The sequence below is a fragment of the Diceros bicornis genome, chromosome 1 (assembly GCF_020826845.1).
Source record: "Diceros bicornis minor isolate mBicDic1 chromosome 1, mDicBic1.mat.cur, whole genome shotgun sequence".
In the NCBI taxonomy this organism is placed as follows: Eukaryota; Metazoa; Chordata; class Mammalia; order Perissodactyla; family Rhinocerotidae; genus Diceros; species Diceros bicornis.
This window is the reverse complement of record NC_080740.1, coordinates 9,701,611-9,719,639: the sequence shown is the minus strand read 5'-3', so window position 1 is coordinate 9,719,639 and position 18,029 is coordinate 9,701,611. Positions and strand designations below refer to the sequence as shown.

Here is an 18,029-nt window from a genome sequence, read left to right as displayed (position 1 = left end):
GCTGCCCAGCTCAAATATATCTTCTGTCCCCACATAGTACTTCTACCTACATTGTTATATTTCATGTCCCTCACACTAGGCTGTCAGATACTGCTGGTAACTTTCCATACTGCAAGTTCAGTAAAGTGCCAGGGGTAGGAGCCCAAATGCTCCTTTTCTTTTAATGAGGGCATCAAACAATGTGAAGTAGAAACAGTTAAGTATAAGCCAAAATTAAAGAGCTTAACAGAGCAAAAATGGAAAGGAATTGAACAACTAGATGAGCTAACAAATTTTTTAAGGTATTTTAAAATGTTTATTATATTTAACTGTGTTTGAAGGAACCATGAAAACGGAGAAATTAAAAATATGAAAGGAGCAAGGATGTAGGAGAATGGGATGGTTGGGAGGGGATAGCTTTGGAAACAAATGGATTTGTTTTTCCTACCTGAGATGGATGGATGAAAATTTAAACCTGTAAATAATGGAGTGTTGAGTTGAAGATGAAGGCATAATGAGAATTTGATGGCTTTACTGTATGACAAAAGGGCAAAGTACCAACTCAGGATGGAATAACCACCATGAGGGCCAGCTCACAAAAGTCAGTTGTTAAATATTCAGGAATTTTGTGAGCTGATTGTTAAATCATTGGTAGCTTAAAATCTGCTGTATGGGAATATTTACACCACATAAATTGGCAAATGCTACAAATTGGGACTACCCCTCACCCGAAGTAAACTTGGTGTGCCCCACGTTTACTGGCACACTACTAAAATGCTTCAGGGTTTCCATAAAGGCTGAGCTAAAATGCTTCCAGGTATTAATGAAGACTAGATTGAAGTTGGAGAACATGATTATATTTTGGATCTTGTCAACCTTCTTTTGTGTGTCTCACCAGGAAATCTCTATTGTAAAACAGAAAAGTTGGGCTAGTGGGTGGACATTAACAAAGTAGGCTTTAGGATAATGAATTTAAGTTATTGGAGAGAGAAGCAAAATGCTGACAGTGGCGTGGGGGAGAGGGAGAGGAATTTAGAAGGAAACTAATAGGGAAATAATGGACTTAGTAAACACGGAGGAGTTGTGATGGGAGAGATTCTGGTTGGAATATAGGATAATATTTGTGAGTGTCATGAGGAATAAGAAAGATGTCAGGCAAGGGAGTTGTTTAGATCTCTCTGTAAAGACTTCTAGGATGTAGTCATGCTCATAAATGGAAAAGAGGGAAGTATAGTGTAAAGTAAAGGAAGGCAGTGAAGGGTAAATTCTAAAGATCTAAAGAATGGTTAGATTGTATCTTGAAGTTACTTAGGAATGATGGTAGGCAAGAGAGAGGCAGAAGAACATGAGCCAGGTGTTAAAGTTATGGGGAGATGAAAAGTGGAGCCAACAGATAAGTTGGTGATTTGGAGAGGGCAGATACATATGTTTAAAATACTAAGAAGTAGAATGGATGGTCAATCGTGAACTGAAAGGGACCCACGAGAGCACGGATGTATGTATGTGTTCATTCACTGAGTTGAGTAAACATTTATTGCCATAGGCATCCCAATACTCAGAGTGGAAGTCATCCTCATCACTAGTGATGCTGGGCTCTCTGGTCATGGTCATCTGCAGTGCTGAATTACCCACAGGCAGACCACGCAGGGGCCTCAGAGACCTGTGGTGTGTGCTTAAGGCAAAGCAAGGATACCAAACAATGAAGAGAGAATTTTCAAATCAAATAGCTTAATATTAAAACCAAAGGAAAATCATAACTTTGTTTTGCTTCCTTCTGCTTACTTTATGGTTTCCTGTTATTCTTATGTTTAATTATACTGAAGGTGTTGGGGTGGAGAGATCGTTTAGGGTACAGGCAATATAATCTTTTCACTGTTCTTTAAGGTCCAGTTTTGCCCCTGGCTGTCTGACTCTAAGAAGACAGTTATTTATTGGCTTTTTTCAGAATAAGACAAAAATATCTCTTCGGGATATGCAGAATCTCCATACAAGTGAGCTAGTGAGCTTGTGTGAAAAAAGAAAATATTTGGATTTAACTTCTCTATTAATATCCACATTCAAGGACTTATTTTTAAATATACGTTTTCCAGTTTTCCTTTCTTAAATTCTCATTGCAGTGCTGTATTAATACCTTCTAATCTCTAGAAAAGGGCTTGGTTAAGAGCTTGATTTGAAGGGATAGAGGGAATTTGTTACCCATATCTGATCCCCACAAATTAGTAGACTTTGGGGACTTATATTAACAAAATCTTTTGCATTTATTGTATTATTTTTCTAGAAGCTAATTAGAAAGAAAAAAGGGGGAAAAGGTGAGATCTATGTATCAAGTATTGACCCAAACTGCATGAATGTAGTAGCCTTAAACTTTTCTTTAAAAAAAAGTAATGCATCCCAGAATGCACATAAATTAGAAGTTGCATCTATAAAGGCTACTAATTTGAAAAATTCTGGTTTCTGATTTTTAGCTGCACAAATATATATCTTTCTAATTAGAGTAAGTGTCATTAGTATCAAGCAGTGAGTACAACTGCCCTGAAACTAATATAACTTGAAGCTTTACTTCTAAATTCTTCTTGACTAAAATTTACTCTTATTTGTAAATGCAAGATAATATTGCATTTATTCTGTTTTCTAGCACTCTGACAGATATTAAATGCCTTTATCCTTTACTATTCTTTGTGATACATTCTAAAACTTGATAAAAGTCAGAAAATAGATTCATTTTGGGTCAGTCTCCATACTGCCGCATGAATCAAAATACATATGTTTTTGTCCTGTTCATGTTCCAGATACCATACTCCTCAGCATCTCCTGGGAATTATGTAGTAAGTACATTTGGGTTTGTTTGCTCATAAGAGTTGATGTTACATTTTATTTGGGCAATGAAAGAGTTGTCCAGATGTTAAGAAGAGCCCCTGTGTATTGGCCAAGAAGCGAACATCTGATTTGTATTGAGTTGTTTCGTCCGCCAACCTCAGTACATATGTTGATGTTCATTAGTGAAACAGTTATCAATCTGGCGAAAATTACCCTGAGTACTGTGTTTTACTTCCGCATATGTTTCTGTAAACCAGTACAATACACTCTGTCCAATCGTGAAGAAAGCCATCCCCAGTTACACAATGATATGCTTGAATTTGCAGTTCTCCAGGAGAATAATTTATACCCTCTCCCCCACCCCACTCACCATACACAAAGTCTAAGAAGATATTAAACTTTCTTCCAATCACAAAGAGAATCATATAGCAGAATAATGACAAGTAATTTGGGGGGAATTTCTTAGTTTTTTTCATTCTTAAAAATTGAAAACACTTATTTTTCTTATAATTTAGTACATGTTAAAATTTTCCAATAATTCATATAGACCAGAAGTCAAATTAGCAAGTTTTACGTGATCTCTTGAATTTACAATGACCTTTTAACCATCATCATGTTATAATCCTTGCTACATCCCAAGGCCATCATAGAGGTTAATTTGTTATAATATTTAGAGGGAAATGCCTAACTGAGAAGCAAGGATAAAATGGTTAAAAGGAAAATCTTTCCTAAAGAAATTGTCAGAGGTGGAGGCTAACAGGAAAAAGGAGTGCTTAGGAGGAAGATCAATGAACATTACCTTCCATGAAAATAGTGTTTTATGAACATAAGGAAAGGCACATGCTGTTTTGGACCTGCGTACTTAGTGCTCAATATTCCCTTAAACTATGCAAAGTAGGAAAGTCTAACATTTTTCATATTTTCTATGAAACAAAAATGAAAGTAAGAAAATTGGGGTAAAACCTATTTTTTTGTAAAGTCAGTTAAGAATAAGCCTGATAGATAGTTTTATAAAATTATAGACTTATTCAAAAGCACATTAAATTGTTTATTAAATAGCAAATATATATATTATTTGAAATAATTAGTGGTCTGTGTCTGTACACTCAGAATGAAGGGAAAATTTAGCCACTTAATAGTTAATTTGATGACTGTACATCTGAAAATTCTAAAACCCATTGCCTGAATTATCCATTTTGGTTGTCTGAAATAACTGAATTAATTTTTGAATCACGTAATCTCCGTTTCAGATTGATTGTGTAGCCACAGTCTTAGTAACCCTCAGCACTAGACAACACTGCCTCTCCTTTCTAGTAGATGTGATACAGTGCTTCAGAAGTGTGGCAGCTGATAACGAGAGAAGAAAGAAATTGCATCAATGTATTATTTTAAACTATCTTTTGGTTTTTAGTTGTCTATAAAAACTAGCGATACAAAATATAAGAAAATTACAGTAAGCTAAATCACAAATACACATGAGTTATTTCTGTCTTGTGGATTTGTAAAGGCCCTATTAAACGGTTTCTCCTTAACGTCATTATACCTGACGTGATTGTCATGAATAATAAATCAGTGCTACAGGCTCATTGCTTTTGGAAACGTGTCACAACAATCTCAACATATTTAAGCTAAATTATGTTTTCCATAATATTGAAATGATTGTGCATTCAAAGAAAATAAATTATGGAGAAATATATTTCCTCTGTTACTTTCAAATTGGATTATTATAGAGATAAGTCTAACTTTTGTTTTTCCTTGTATTGTTTAATGAAATGCCTTATTTTTACTGAAATTTTGTATAACTATTTAGGGTCCTCCAGGAGGTGGAGGGCCGCCAGGAACACCCATCATGCCTAGTCCAGCAGGTATTGTAATCAAACTAGCCACATGGGCATTTGATTATTAGCATAAAGTCACAAAATATAGAAATTGTTATGAAAGAAAGTGAGTAGTATTCATTCTGCCATTGATGGTTTCACAAGTAGAGTGGAGGTAGCAAGTAGGAAGCAGCAGTGTTCCTAAATAACTACTGTTTAATTAAGCATTTAGAAAATTCCTGTTGTGTGGGTAACAGATTAATCAGGATAAAAACCATGTTGATCTGTATGAATTGTCCAATAATTTATCTGACTATAAGATTTGTTGAGACTGTGGAAAAGATTCAGATCTCTAAACCTAGAAAAATTCTGCATAAGCAACACATGAAATACATGGATCCATTAAGTCTGATATCAGAAAACAGACCCACCATATTTATCATCTTACTAAGATGGATTATTTACCCTACACATCTATAATTATCTGTTAGTTAGCTAATAAATCCACTATGTTATGGGAAGGTTTTTTAATCTTCTAAACTAAAATACCTCAGTATTCCTATAATCATTAAATACAATTATTTTTAAATAGCTTTATCCTTTCCTTTTGAGACTTTAATACAGACTATTAAATGTGTTGTATCTCAAGGATACGATGGTGGGAGTTTACATTGGCACAGGCCTCCTAGAAAGTGCTCTGGCGACATCTGTCAAGAGCCATGAAAAAGTTCATACCATTTAACTCTATAATCTTACTACCGGAAATGATTAGAGATACAATCATAGATTTATGTAGAGGGATACTCATTTGTTGTAGTCAATAGTGAAATAGTAGACACAACCTTCATACCTAATCCAATTTTAGTGAAATTATTAAATTAATTTTTTATGAAATATAATGTAGCCATTAAAAATTATTATCAAAGAATTTTAATGACATGGAGAAATAAATGTTCATGATTCAATACAATATGATCACAATTTTATTTTAAAAATATATAACAGAAATCTAGATGTAGGCAACAAAGAAATAGGCTAAGACTTTATGAGTGATGACTTCTGGGTAGTGAAATAGATAGGAAATTTTTATAATTAGACATTTTTTTAATTATGTTTGCACTGTTAAATTCCTATGTTCTTAACTGATTTGTTGAAATCTAAGACATACAGAAGATTGAAATTAAATATCATTAATCATACCAATAAATAATATTTTTTTAAGTTTTGAATCTTTTTAATTTAGAAAAAGCATACATTTGATAATTAATACAAAATTTTACTTTGCTTCCCTAACTCTTTGGAATATATCATAAATATTTCATGGATCTCTGTCCTCAGAGCATCTTCACTGAAGTGAAACAGAATTCATTGAAGATAGAGTTATGTGAATTGAACATCTCACCCACATTTGCATTCTTGTATGGTGAAGTTAATGTTAATTTATGAAAGTAGCATGTGATTAGTAAACACTTCACTAGAATACTGAAAGAAATTTTTTGGAGTAACACTAAACTTTGCAGATGATAAGTAATCTGATCACTTCTTCCTTTCCAGCCAGAAATTGCCACCAGTATATCTTCCTAGCCCTTTGCATACTCTTCTATATACTTATCCTTTATCACAGTCATTCCTTTCATATGAAGCCAATACCCCCTAAAAATAAGTGCCAAAAGATCTACTTTATTATAGTTTTTTGTATATGAAAAGAAGTCAGACATTTCCTAGAAAATGCCAACCTTATTCTCCTCAATGTTTTTTCTTTTTCAGATGAAATTATATTCTTGATTGGTCTTAAAAACAATAAATTTCTTTCTGTTTCTGCATATTTTAAAATATACAGCCCATTTTCCTTTCAAATTAATTACTAAAATTAGTAAGTAAATTTAGGAAGGCTAATAAAGGTGAAAAACCATTTGAAGGTTTAAAAAGCAATCCAAGATTTTCTGAAGATAACTATTTAGGGGATAAACTTTCTTCCATTAATTAAATCTGAGTTAGCAGATATTTATTGTCTATAGTTCACAACATGAGTAAGACATGGTCCCTTTCCTTCTCTCAATGAACTTATAACCTAATTGGAAGTAGGAGGGAAGAATAAGACAAATAAAATATTATCTGTAGTGCAAGGCAGAATACAGTGGTGGGGGAGCACTCACTCACTTGTATCAGAAGAAAAGAAAACCTTCATGGAAGAGGTAGCGTTTGCTATGGGCCTTGAATAGTGAGTAGAATTTCAATAAATGGAGATTGGGTAGAAGATACTTGGAGGAAGAAAAGAACCAAAATATGGACATGGAAAAGGTTGATCATATGCAGGCAAGAACAAGTAGCCTGGGTTGACAGGAGTATAGTGAACATAAGGATGTAAAAATAGTTGAGGCTGCTAAACTAGATTGGAACCTTACTTAGTATTTAAACAAATAGAGGTCAACCAGAGGTGAGAATGTCAGCTTTTTCAACAGTATGATCTACTAATCTAGAAGTGAAAAATAGTATTGAGATTTATGGATCACTGTTTACAAACAACAGATAAATGGCATCTAATCTACTCTAAAATAATAAACTTATTAATGTCTAATAAGTAGTCACAAAATAAGAGGAAAAGTAATTGCCCATTTCCCACTCTGTGGCTATTGCCATGAAAAAGCAAATGATTTTTATCTTATGGCTTGAATCAGTACAAAAAATTTGAAACATCTCTTTCAAAATAGGCCTACTACATTATATAACTGTGGAAAAATAGAAAAACATTTCATAATTTATAGTTCCTAAATATAAAATATTTAGCCTTTCACTCTAGGTTATACATTATAAAACACATATACTCAGAGACTTCATTAGAATTAGCTAATAGACATGAAATGTAAAATTTTAAAAATACTATAAAATGTTACATATATTTGTGTGGATATACACTACAGTTATTTAATCAAGAATAAAATGAGAAAAAAAAATTTTGTCAAAAGTTAATACTCAAGGAAGCTTTTACTTTAAGCAAGAGAATTTTTCATTTTAATTGTATAGTCTTGTTCTAATCTCTTTCTGTTGGAAGTAAGCCAGGATATTCCACCAGCTTTTATTAATTATTACTAAATAAACTATTTTTTAAATTGATGTATAAGAAGCCTAAGGAAATAACGATAACTGAAAAGCTACTGAATCTGAATTTTAAGAGATTTTTGTTATATATATATATAAATTGTAGAGAAGTCAAAAGGTATTCATGTTTCTTAAAAAAGAAGAAAAGCTTGACTGTAATTTCTTAGGTTTTTAAAGTAATGTTCCTTTTGACCTGAATTATTCAAGTGATTACTCCTAATATATTAGGTAAATATTCCTAATTTACAACCTCAGAATGATTAATTTCTGGGTCAGAAAGTGACTTAGAGATATTTGTTTCTGAACGTTAGTAGTAATAGTCGACTGTTTTAAGTGCTGCAGCTATTAATATGTATATGTGTCCAGATCATCTTTGATTATTACTTTGTGATTGTAGATTATAAAGAAAGATATTAATTGAGTAATATTTTGTTTCAGATTCAACCAACTCTGGAGACAACATGTATACTTTAATGAATGCAGTACCTCCTGGACCTAACAGGCCTAATGTAAATATGAATTTTTTTAAATTTTTGAAATGTATTTAAAGACTCAAACACTAAGCGCATTCCATTTCCTGGATACTGTTTAAGCTTTATATTTTATTATCCAGGAGCTTCTTGGATATCAAAAAAGTCAAATTCTTTCTTTGTTCTGGGTTGAAAAAAACATAACACATAATATATGTAACAAAAGATTTCATATCAATATAATTTAAATGTAAAACTGAACCTAATCAATTATAAATGTTGGTGTGCAGCCTTATTTTATCTCAAATACCTAGTAATTAATACTATTTGAAAATGACAGATAATGTATAATCATTTATGTTAACCTCATTTTTAGCATCACTAATTTCCTCATTGTAGTTGGTTTTCTTTCCCTGATACACTTGAAAATAAATTAGAAAATTGAATACGCTTGTTTTTCTTTAGATTTTTGAAATCAGGAGTTTAAATATAGAACTGAGGCGGGGCCAGCCCGGTGGCGCAGCGGTTAAGTGTGCACGCTCGCTTTGGCAGCCCGGGGTTCGCGGGTTTTGATCCGCGATTAATTTATGGTATAAGGTCCTACATGTTAACAAAAATATTTATAACAAGATACAGTTAATACACAGATATATATGAATATAGGGTAGCTCAAATTAAAGTCAGAAGACATATAAAGAAGTTCCATAAATATACCAAAAACCAGGAATGAAATAATTATTATAACTGAGCTTCCTAGCGGTGAAGACAACAAAGGGAAACTTTAAATTGTCCAGTATGGTATAGTACTTGAAATATAGCTAGTCCAAACTGAGATGTGCTGCAGTATAAAATACACACTGGATTTTGAGGACTTAGTATGAAAGAAAAATATCTCATTAAAATTTTATATTGACTATATGTTGAAATGATAATAATTCTGATATATAGGGTAAATAAAATATATTATTAAAATTAAATTCACCCTTTTCTCTTTTACTTTTTAAACATGGCTGCTAATAAATCTAAACTTATTTATGCAGTTCACATTTGTGGTTTGCATATGATTTCTGTTAAGCAGCACTGCCTTCAGTGATCACTATCTCTTTATATCATCAAATAAATTGTTTTTCAGGAAAAAGAAACCTTTCCCTGACAGTAATGTCTAACAGGTGTTTTCACGGAGATTTTAAAGAACGCTGAATATGATAATGAACAATGTTCATTTTAGAGATGCAGGAAAAATATAGAAAAGCTCTTCATACTGCAATTTCATATCTTAAACTTGGTTTTGGAAAGCAAGGCAGTAGGGAGGAAACCCAGAGCATATGGCACTGAAGACATTTCTGTGGGCAGCTCAGCTGATATCATCCAAGGGTGTTCCATTCTGCTTCTCTAACTTGTTACGAAGATAAGAGATTTGACGAGTAGAAGATGAACATGGCACTGTTTCAAATGTCGTTCATTGCAGCCAGAGGGAGTAAAAGCAAATGCCTGCTGAGGGCTAGGCTGCAGTTTCTGTGCTTCACACACACACGCCTGTGGTCCTAGTGTCTTGTAAAGCACTATGGGGCCAGATAAAAGGGCCAAGCCAGGGAGGTTCACAGGCTCTTGGCCTCACTGGCACCGGTTTCTAAACTATGCTTTCGACAAAAGCTGAATAACAACAGTAAGTTCAAAGTTCATTTTTTGACCTGTCATTTGAGGCATACATATTCCACACTGTTTACTGAAAATCAATCCATGTGCTTTTAGGCAACAGAATTGGCATTATCCTGGGAAAATATGTAAGCATGTGTTATATAATGGAAAAATCAGAAATGATGGAAAGCTATCTTATTTCCACACAGAGTTGGCAGTATACAGATTGTCTATGGAGGGCAGTGTTTTCCCCCCAAAAGCCTTTATGGTTAGTAGCCACTACCATCCCATCTATACACGTAAATACACACATCACCTTCAGTATTCTGCACCATAGAAATGGAAGAAATGCTTTTGACATGGGAAATTGTAGGAGCAGGTATTTTCGGTAAGCTGTCTTAACTGTAAACAGAAGATAGTTTTCAATAACTTGTCTTCAGACTGGGGTCTGGATTTCCTCAGAAGTATTCCAGGATGTTGAGGGAAAGACTGAGTGGGCAGGCCGTGGACTCTCCACCACCAGCTCCACCACAGCACATCTGTGCACATCTGTTTTGTACCAGGCTTCTAATCTAAGATTTCACTTGAAAGTCAAGTAAAACAATACCACTACTTTAAAAAACGTTAAATAAAACTGCTGTATAATGCCTAATTGTCATTGAACTGACATATTTGAGACTGCCAAGAAGAATTAGCTATATTCAGCTATCCCCAAGGAGCTAAATGTACTTAACTTGCAAGATGAAATTATTTGTTATGTGCATTTGAACAAAGATAGATTGTCTGCTAATAAAAATGTTAATATTGGCATAATAATGTTCAGTTATTCTTATTAATAAGCCAATACCTTTAGCAGCTTCTTAAGAATCACGTCTGGTTTAAACTAGCAAAATTTGTCAATAGCGTAGAAGAGAATGCTTATCTTCTCATTTGCACTGGAATGTATTACTTTCTAGTTGAGCATATCTGAAGAAGAAAAATTTGGATATGAATGAAGATTAGCCTGAAGATCCAGAACAGAGGGAAGATGGGATGAGGGAGGCAGGGCAGTCCAGGTACAGAATCTACTGAAAAAATCTAGGAAAATAATCTCCGTGACTTGAAAATGAAAATAAGTTGTGGAAGTGTCTTATATCTTAAAGATAGATTTTGTAACAGTGAGATAATCAGTTGTTTTTAATGTGATCATAGTCATTTTCTTCATTTTTTAAATAGTTTCCAATGGGCCCTGGGTCAGATGGTCCCATGGGTGGATTAGGAGGAATGGAATCACATCACATGAATGGCTCTTTAGGTAAGGATATTAAATTTGATATTTAGAAACGAATTCAAAACAAAACCTTAATTCTGCATAGTGAATATTATGATTTGCAAAGTTCTTCCATACATACGAGCTCATTTTGAAATGCTCAACTTTTACCTCAGACTGATAGTTTAAACCACAGTATATTGGTTATGATGACTAGAAATCATCTGAAAATCAGAAATGTGAGAATTGTTCTACCCTAGCTCATATTCACAGGTACTTACTTTAACCTATCAAAATCTGTGTGTATTATGATCAAAGGAGCCGTTGCTGCTTTGGGCGTGTCCCACGCATGCCTCACCTGGAGAACTGCAGTAGCCTCCCAGCTGGCTTGTCTCCAAAGGTCTATGGACAGCCTCTGAGGGACTTCAGTTCTCTGCAAGGATTTCTATTTTGTTTTTGTATTTTAATGTTTGTATCTTTTTAAAAGTAAAATTGGTAATCATATTCTGGATAATCCGAATGAATCTCTTAAGAGAGAACACTGGGCACGTTGTATTTAAGATAAAGCTGATTTCAAGTAGTGTGAGTAATGGTTGAAAACATATTCACAAATGATGCCTTCTTACCAAATGAAGCCAAATATCTGCAAGGTGAACAAAAAGTTTACGATAGTGAGAGAGAGAAACGAATTGTACAAAACCGACTAGGTCACACAGCATACTATATGTATAGGCAGGCCGAACGCAAAACCAAAAGAGAAGACATTTATCTCATATTCGTATATGTTTAGGTAACATTACCATAAACTATTTTACAGCTTCACAGTGGGGGTGGAGGTTTGTGACAATTTTTTTCTTTTGAAAAGGGACCATCTTTTACTTAAGTTGGAGAAACTATGCCCATGAATAACTTAGGTTATACGCAGATTTCACAACCCCACCCAAGGTCAGGAAATGGCATCCTCTGATACTTTGAAAAGCTATGTAACTTCAATAATCAAGAAATTATTTGCAACATGTTGATAGGCTTTTGTGCTTTTAAGGATCTATACTTTTTTGCCTAGATTTCAAAGCCTGAATTTGCACTGTCCAATTATGGTAGCCACTAGTCATGTGTGACTATTTAATTTTAAATTAAATTTAATGTAAAATTCAGTTCTTCAGTTGCACTGCCACATATCAAGTGCACAGAGCCACAGGGAGCTAACGGCTACCATCATGGACAGCACAGAGAAACATTTCCATCATCATACAGAGTTCTACTGGACAGTACCTTTCTAGAGTTTTACTTTCCAATTTATTGCAAAATAATTCACTTTCCAGTCTTTTAATTTGTAAAGTTATTCACAAAGAGATGACATTTGGTCATAGTTAGAAGTTTCTCAATGATATTCATTAGAATAGAATTTGCAAAAGAGTTTTACATGTGCTTGGAACATGGCTTATTACTTTCTATAATGAACCCTATTGTATATATTTATATATATACATAATACATTCAATATTTAACAATTTATTATGCCTGTTTATTTATAAACTAATCATGTTAATAAGCCCTCACTTTATTTGTGACTGTTGACTGAATGTTGTACTATTAAAATATTATAATATTTTTATGCCAGGAAAATTTATTGTTAAAATAGTTAAAATTGTTACAGCTAAAATTGTGGCAAAGATCTGATTGTTGTTCTTTGTTAGCTAAGTTATGATTCCATTTCTTAAATAGAAAAAGAAATTAGTATCCATGGTTCATTTCTCCTAAGAATTAAAATAAAACTATAATATTATATCTTGAAGACATTTTTACTTTTGATGGATTGCCATGAATATTGATTGCCGTCAAATTTTTAATGTTATTAAGAATACTTTGCTTTTCGTTATTATAGTAAAATATGGTTCAGAATATTGTCAGACATTGTTGCAAACGTCCATTGTATATTTTATCAAATTTACAGAAGCATCATTTCAGAAAATATGTTTAGAGATTTCTCTTGCTCTCCACATATATATAAATATTTATGCATATATATGTATTAGTATACACATTTTAAAATTTTTAATTGAGTAGTGTATATACACACACATACACACACACAGAGTCATGTGCCATGTAAAAACGTTTTGGTCAACGACAGACCGCACATACGACAGAGGTCCCATGAGATTAGTACCATATAGCCTAGGTGTGTAGTAGGCTATACCATCTAGGTTTGTGTAGTACACTCTATGATGTACGATGAAATTGCCTAATGATGCATTTCTCAGAACGTATCCCTGTTGTTAAGCGACACATGACTGTATCTAATATTTCACTTTCAGGAATTTGTAACAATAGTTTTCTTCATTCTGCCATTACAGAAAAAATAGATGATTGGGAACTAGAAGTACACCTCTTCCTTGCATTTGCCATCAGATGATAACTTATTCACCATACAGTATAAGAGAAAAGGAATTTTTTAAGATTCAAAATTTCAGAAAATATACACTGGGAAATACATACAGTATACTGCATTTATTTATATTAAAGGAGCACTTAATATATAAATGAAATCATTACCTAATGAAGACTTTCTTTTCATATTTTGTATCAGGCTCAGGAGATATGGACAGTATTTCCAAGGTGAGTGTTGTGTATTCTGTATTGCTTTTTATCTGTATTTTATTCCACATGCAACTCTTACTAAGATTATTAGACTAACCTTACGAATTTTGTTCTTAAACAAGAGTTTGAAAGTGGAAGGCCAGATATAGTTAAGTGAAAGTTAAAAATATTAATGCATATAATCTGTGGGAAAGGGTAAAATGAGTCTTTTAAAAGTATTCCTAAACATGCTAAGGTTCATTTACAGGGTGTGCTATACAAGATTAATTGATAACCCAAGTAATAACCAATTTAATCAGGTTATGATGTTACATATTGGTAAAGCAAACTGACATAGTTTAATCTTTTGAAAATGTAAAGAAGTCTAGAGCAACATGAGAAAAGGTAAAGTTGAAAAAGTGGTTATTATATGTTGTAAGGTCGTTGCATTTGTACATCTCATTTGTCTTTCAGACCTTCATTAGGCAATGCTGATGTCCTTGATCATTATTCTAGTTCCCCAAAGTAGAGTAAGAAAGTAATTAGAAGAAAATTGTATTAATACAAGTAGGAAAGTGAGCCTTCCAATAGCATGTGTCTGCATTTTTCCTCCTTCAGTAGTTTGACTATCTAAAATTAATCCTTTGCTAAGATGTCTTATTTTTTGAAGAAGAATACCTAAATACTTTTTAGGTCATGATGAATTTAAAATAGTTCTCTGTGGGTCAAAAATATATTTAGAATGGCTATTAAGAACTAATTATTAACTACCACTAGAAAGACTCTCTTAGAAGTCTGCTTTACACCAATAAATACAGAAATTCATTAAAGGATGAGTTCATTTTTAATTCTTCTAATTTATATTCATGTATAATAATATAAAATTCCTGATGCCAAGGAAAATAAAATAAAATTGAGCTGCAAAACCTTTTAAATTAAGACTTTATGCTAAAAAAAAAAAAAGTTTTAATTGGCTTTCTGACATTACAGTCGTCCCTCAATATCTCCAGGAGATTGATTCCAGGACCCCAATGGATACCAAAATCCACGGATGCTCAAGTCCTTTAGTCGGCCCTCTGTATCTGCTGGTTTCGCATCCGCGGATTCAACCAACTGTGGATCGTGTTTACGTACGCTTCGTTGAACATGTTTACGATCCGAGGTTGGTTGAATCCGCAGATGCGGAACCCTTGGAAATGGAGGGATGTGTATCTGCGTTGACTGACTGCGTGGCCTTAGAAGTTCTACATGTCTTTTGGATGTCTGTGTTTAGGAAAAATCAGGAAGGTCTTTTTCTTTTCTAAAAATACATGAATATTTATAATGGGCAGTAGCTTACCTCAATGAGAAACAGTATTAAGTAAGACTTCAAAAAGCCTGTTTTCAAAATAGGATTAACTGTATAATTCCATTAAAGCCTTCTCTCTGGGAAGCCCCTCTGCAAGTCAGATGACCATGCCTGTATTGGCTATCTTAGATATCTAACAATTGGTATTAGCTGAATTGTGCTTTGTGGTCACCAGTGAAATTTCTAATGTTGTATTAGAAGTATATTCTAGTATCTAAATACGATTCTTCATTACACAAAATGGGATCACCTAGATTGCTTAAGGCCATCTTCCTAAGATCCCCACTAATAACGTACATTAGATAGTACATTAGATAGATGTAAACAAAATTGTATATGAGTGAGTACTTTGTAATTTACAAAGTACTTTAAAAATTTGAGTCAGAACGCCGAATTAAATAGCATCTTCTAATCTGCCCTATGTCAGATCTATTGCTATTCCTTCTGTGCTTATTTTCCCATTCCTATTCCCAGAGACAAGTGTTTCCACTACACTGTGCCTACTGCTGATAACATTCTCTTGCCTAATGATGTATTGCTTATTCTTTAAGCATTAATTGACCACCCATTGTGTACTTTTGTGTACTGGGTATTGCCTTGTGTACTATGGGGAGATACAAAAGACTTCTTTAAAGACAAACATAATCTTTGCCCTCAAGTGGTTTATACTTAGGCAGGAGTTCCTTCATTCAGTAGACATGAATGTGCCAAGGCATTATTCTGGGCTCTGAAAATCCAAAGATAAACAAGATATGGTCTCTGCTCCCAAGAAGCTCGGTAAAACTAAGGCCAAACAGATACAATAAGGAAAAACTTTTACAAAGCAAAGTTCAAATACATTTCAATTAACATAAGAATTATCCCCAAGTAGTAAACATGCCACTTAACGAGGTATTAGGAATGACTAGTTCCATCCACCTTCAGATGAACTCCTAAGCAGCTCATTTCTGTACTGCCCTGCTCCAGGTTCCTTGCCTCCAGGCTGTAACCAGGCTGTCTGGGTGATGGTAACACTAGTATCTGTCACACCTTCTCTATGCTATAGTCGCTTTTTCCCTAATCAGCAGCATCATGCGTATTGTACACACACACACACACACACACACACACACACACACACAGACACCCCTCAGTTATTTTTCTCCCTACCTCTTTCCACTCACAGCCTAATTATTTCAGACTTTTACTCCAAGCTGTGCACACTGTCACCAACTCGATTTTTCCCGCCTTCTTCCTCTTCCAACACATGTCCAGCTATCTCAAGAAACTCTTGTGTCCCTTTTGTTTTCTGGATTCATTTCTTTCCAACCTATTCTTTTTATAGTCATTCTTTTTGTGAATTGAAAGATAATTTTGACCACTACTGCTTAGCAATTTTGTTCAAAATCTCTCTTAACTCTCCAGCTAGATCTTCCTAGTTCTCCAATTAAATGTGTATTTTGTCAAGCATCAGTATTACATAGTTTTTAAAAATTTCTTCCTCCATTTTTAAATGTTGTTTATTAGTATTATTTCAATTCTTTTTCTACTTTTTTATTGTAAATATACTCTAGTTTATTCATTTTATATTTAAGATAAATAAAGGATACTGAAGTGAAAATCAGAAAACCTGGTTCTGCTACTTACAAGTTGTGAACAAGTTACTTGATTTCTCTTGGGCTTGGTTTCCTTAGCTGTAAAATAGAGCTTGTAGTTCATTCCCTGCCTACGTCATAAAATTGCTGAGAATCAAGTGTGAATACAGTCATGTGCCACATAACGACGTTTAAGTCAATGATGGACCACATAGGTCCCATAAGATTGTAATGGAGCTGAAAAATTCCCATTGCCTGGTGATGTCATAGCCATCATAGTGCAACATATTACTCATGTGTTTGTAGTGATGCTGGTATAGACAAACCTACTTCACTGCCTGTAGTATAAAAGTATAGTACATACAATTATGTATAGCACATAATACTTGATAATGATAATAAACAGTCAATGCCAGGTTTTAAGGCTTTTAAGGACAGATTAACAGTCTTGCTTGGGGGCAATGTTGCAGGCTACAAATTGAGACCATTTGTGATCTGGCACAGTGAGAATCCCAGGGCCTTCAAGCATATCAATAAGCACACACTGCCAGTGTACTACAGGAGCAGTAAGAAGTCATGGATGACCCAGCTCCTCCTCCAAGATGCCCTCCTGAATTGCTTTGCCAGCAAAATGGAGAACTAGTGTTTGGAGAATAACATACCTTTCAAGATTTGCTTATTACTGATAATGCTCCTGGACATCCTCCTTTAATTGGTGATCTTCATCTCAATATCAAAGTGGTGTTTCTCCCTCCAAGCACCACCTCTTTGATCCAACAAGTGGATCAAGGAGTTATAGTGGCTTTTAAGGCCTATCTGAAGAGGACCTTTGCCTAGGCTATTGCTACAACTGAGAAAGACACTGATGCAATTCTGGAAGGATTACAACATTTTTGACTACATCAGTAACCTTGCTTGGGGTGATGTCACCAAGGAATGTATGAATGGCATCTGGAAGAAGACACTCAAGAGGTTAGTCCGTGGCTTCAAAGGATTTGCCAAGGATAAGGAGGTTGAAAAAATCAACAAGACTATGGTTGAGATGGCAGACAACTTTAACCTGGGTGTGGATGAGGATGACATTGAGGCGCTCTTAGAGGTGGTTCCTGAGGAACTGACTAATGAGGGGTTGTTGGAACTGGAACAGGAACGCATAGCTGAGGAGGAGGACAAGAAAAGGAAACTGCAGGAGAAGAAGAAGAACCCCCAAGAAAATTTGCAGTGAAGTGTTCAGCAGAAGCTTTTGCAGACCTCAACAAGCTCCTTAAAATGAAAACATGGACCCCAACCTGAAAGGTTTTCATTAATAGAGAGGAATGTTCACAATGCATTATCTGCTTATAAGCAAATCCATGATGAAAAGAAGAAACAAACCACGCAAATGACCATGGACATATTTCTGAAAAGAAGGACAACTCCTCAAGATGAGCCTCAGGCAGGTCCTTCAGGAGGTATTCC

General features: G+C 34.2%; 1 protein-coding gene across 3 annotated transcripts in view; it reads left to right on the top strand.

Moving 5' to 3' along the window:
* Nucleotides 1-18,029, top strand: part of SSBP2 (single stranded DNA binding protein 2) — a 297,333-nt gene that overhangs the window by 266,388 nt on the left and 12,916 nt on the right. For all 3 annotated transcript variants that reach the window (XM_058524470.1, XM_058524560.1, XM_058524385.1), the window contains 5 exons: nt 2,769-2,804; nt 4,607-4,661; nt 8,151-8,221; nt 11,036-11,114; nt 13,660-13,688. In XM_058524470.1, coding sequence (XP_058380453.1) covers nt 2,769-2,804; nt 4,607-4,661; nt 8,151-8,221; nt 11,036-11,114; nt 13,660-13,688 — 270 coding nt within the window. The remainder of the gene's footprint in view (nt 1-2,768; nt 2,805-4,606; nt 4,662-8,150; nt 8,222-11,035; nt 11,115-13,659; nt 13,689-18,029) is intronic.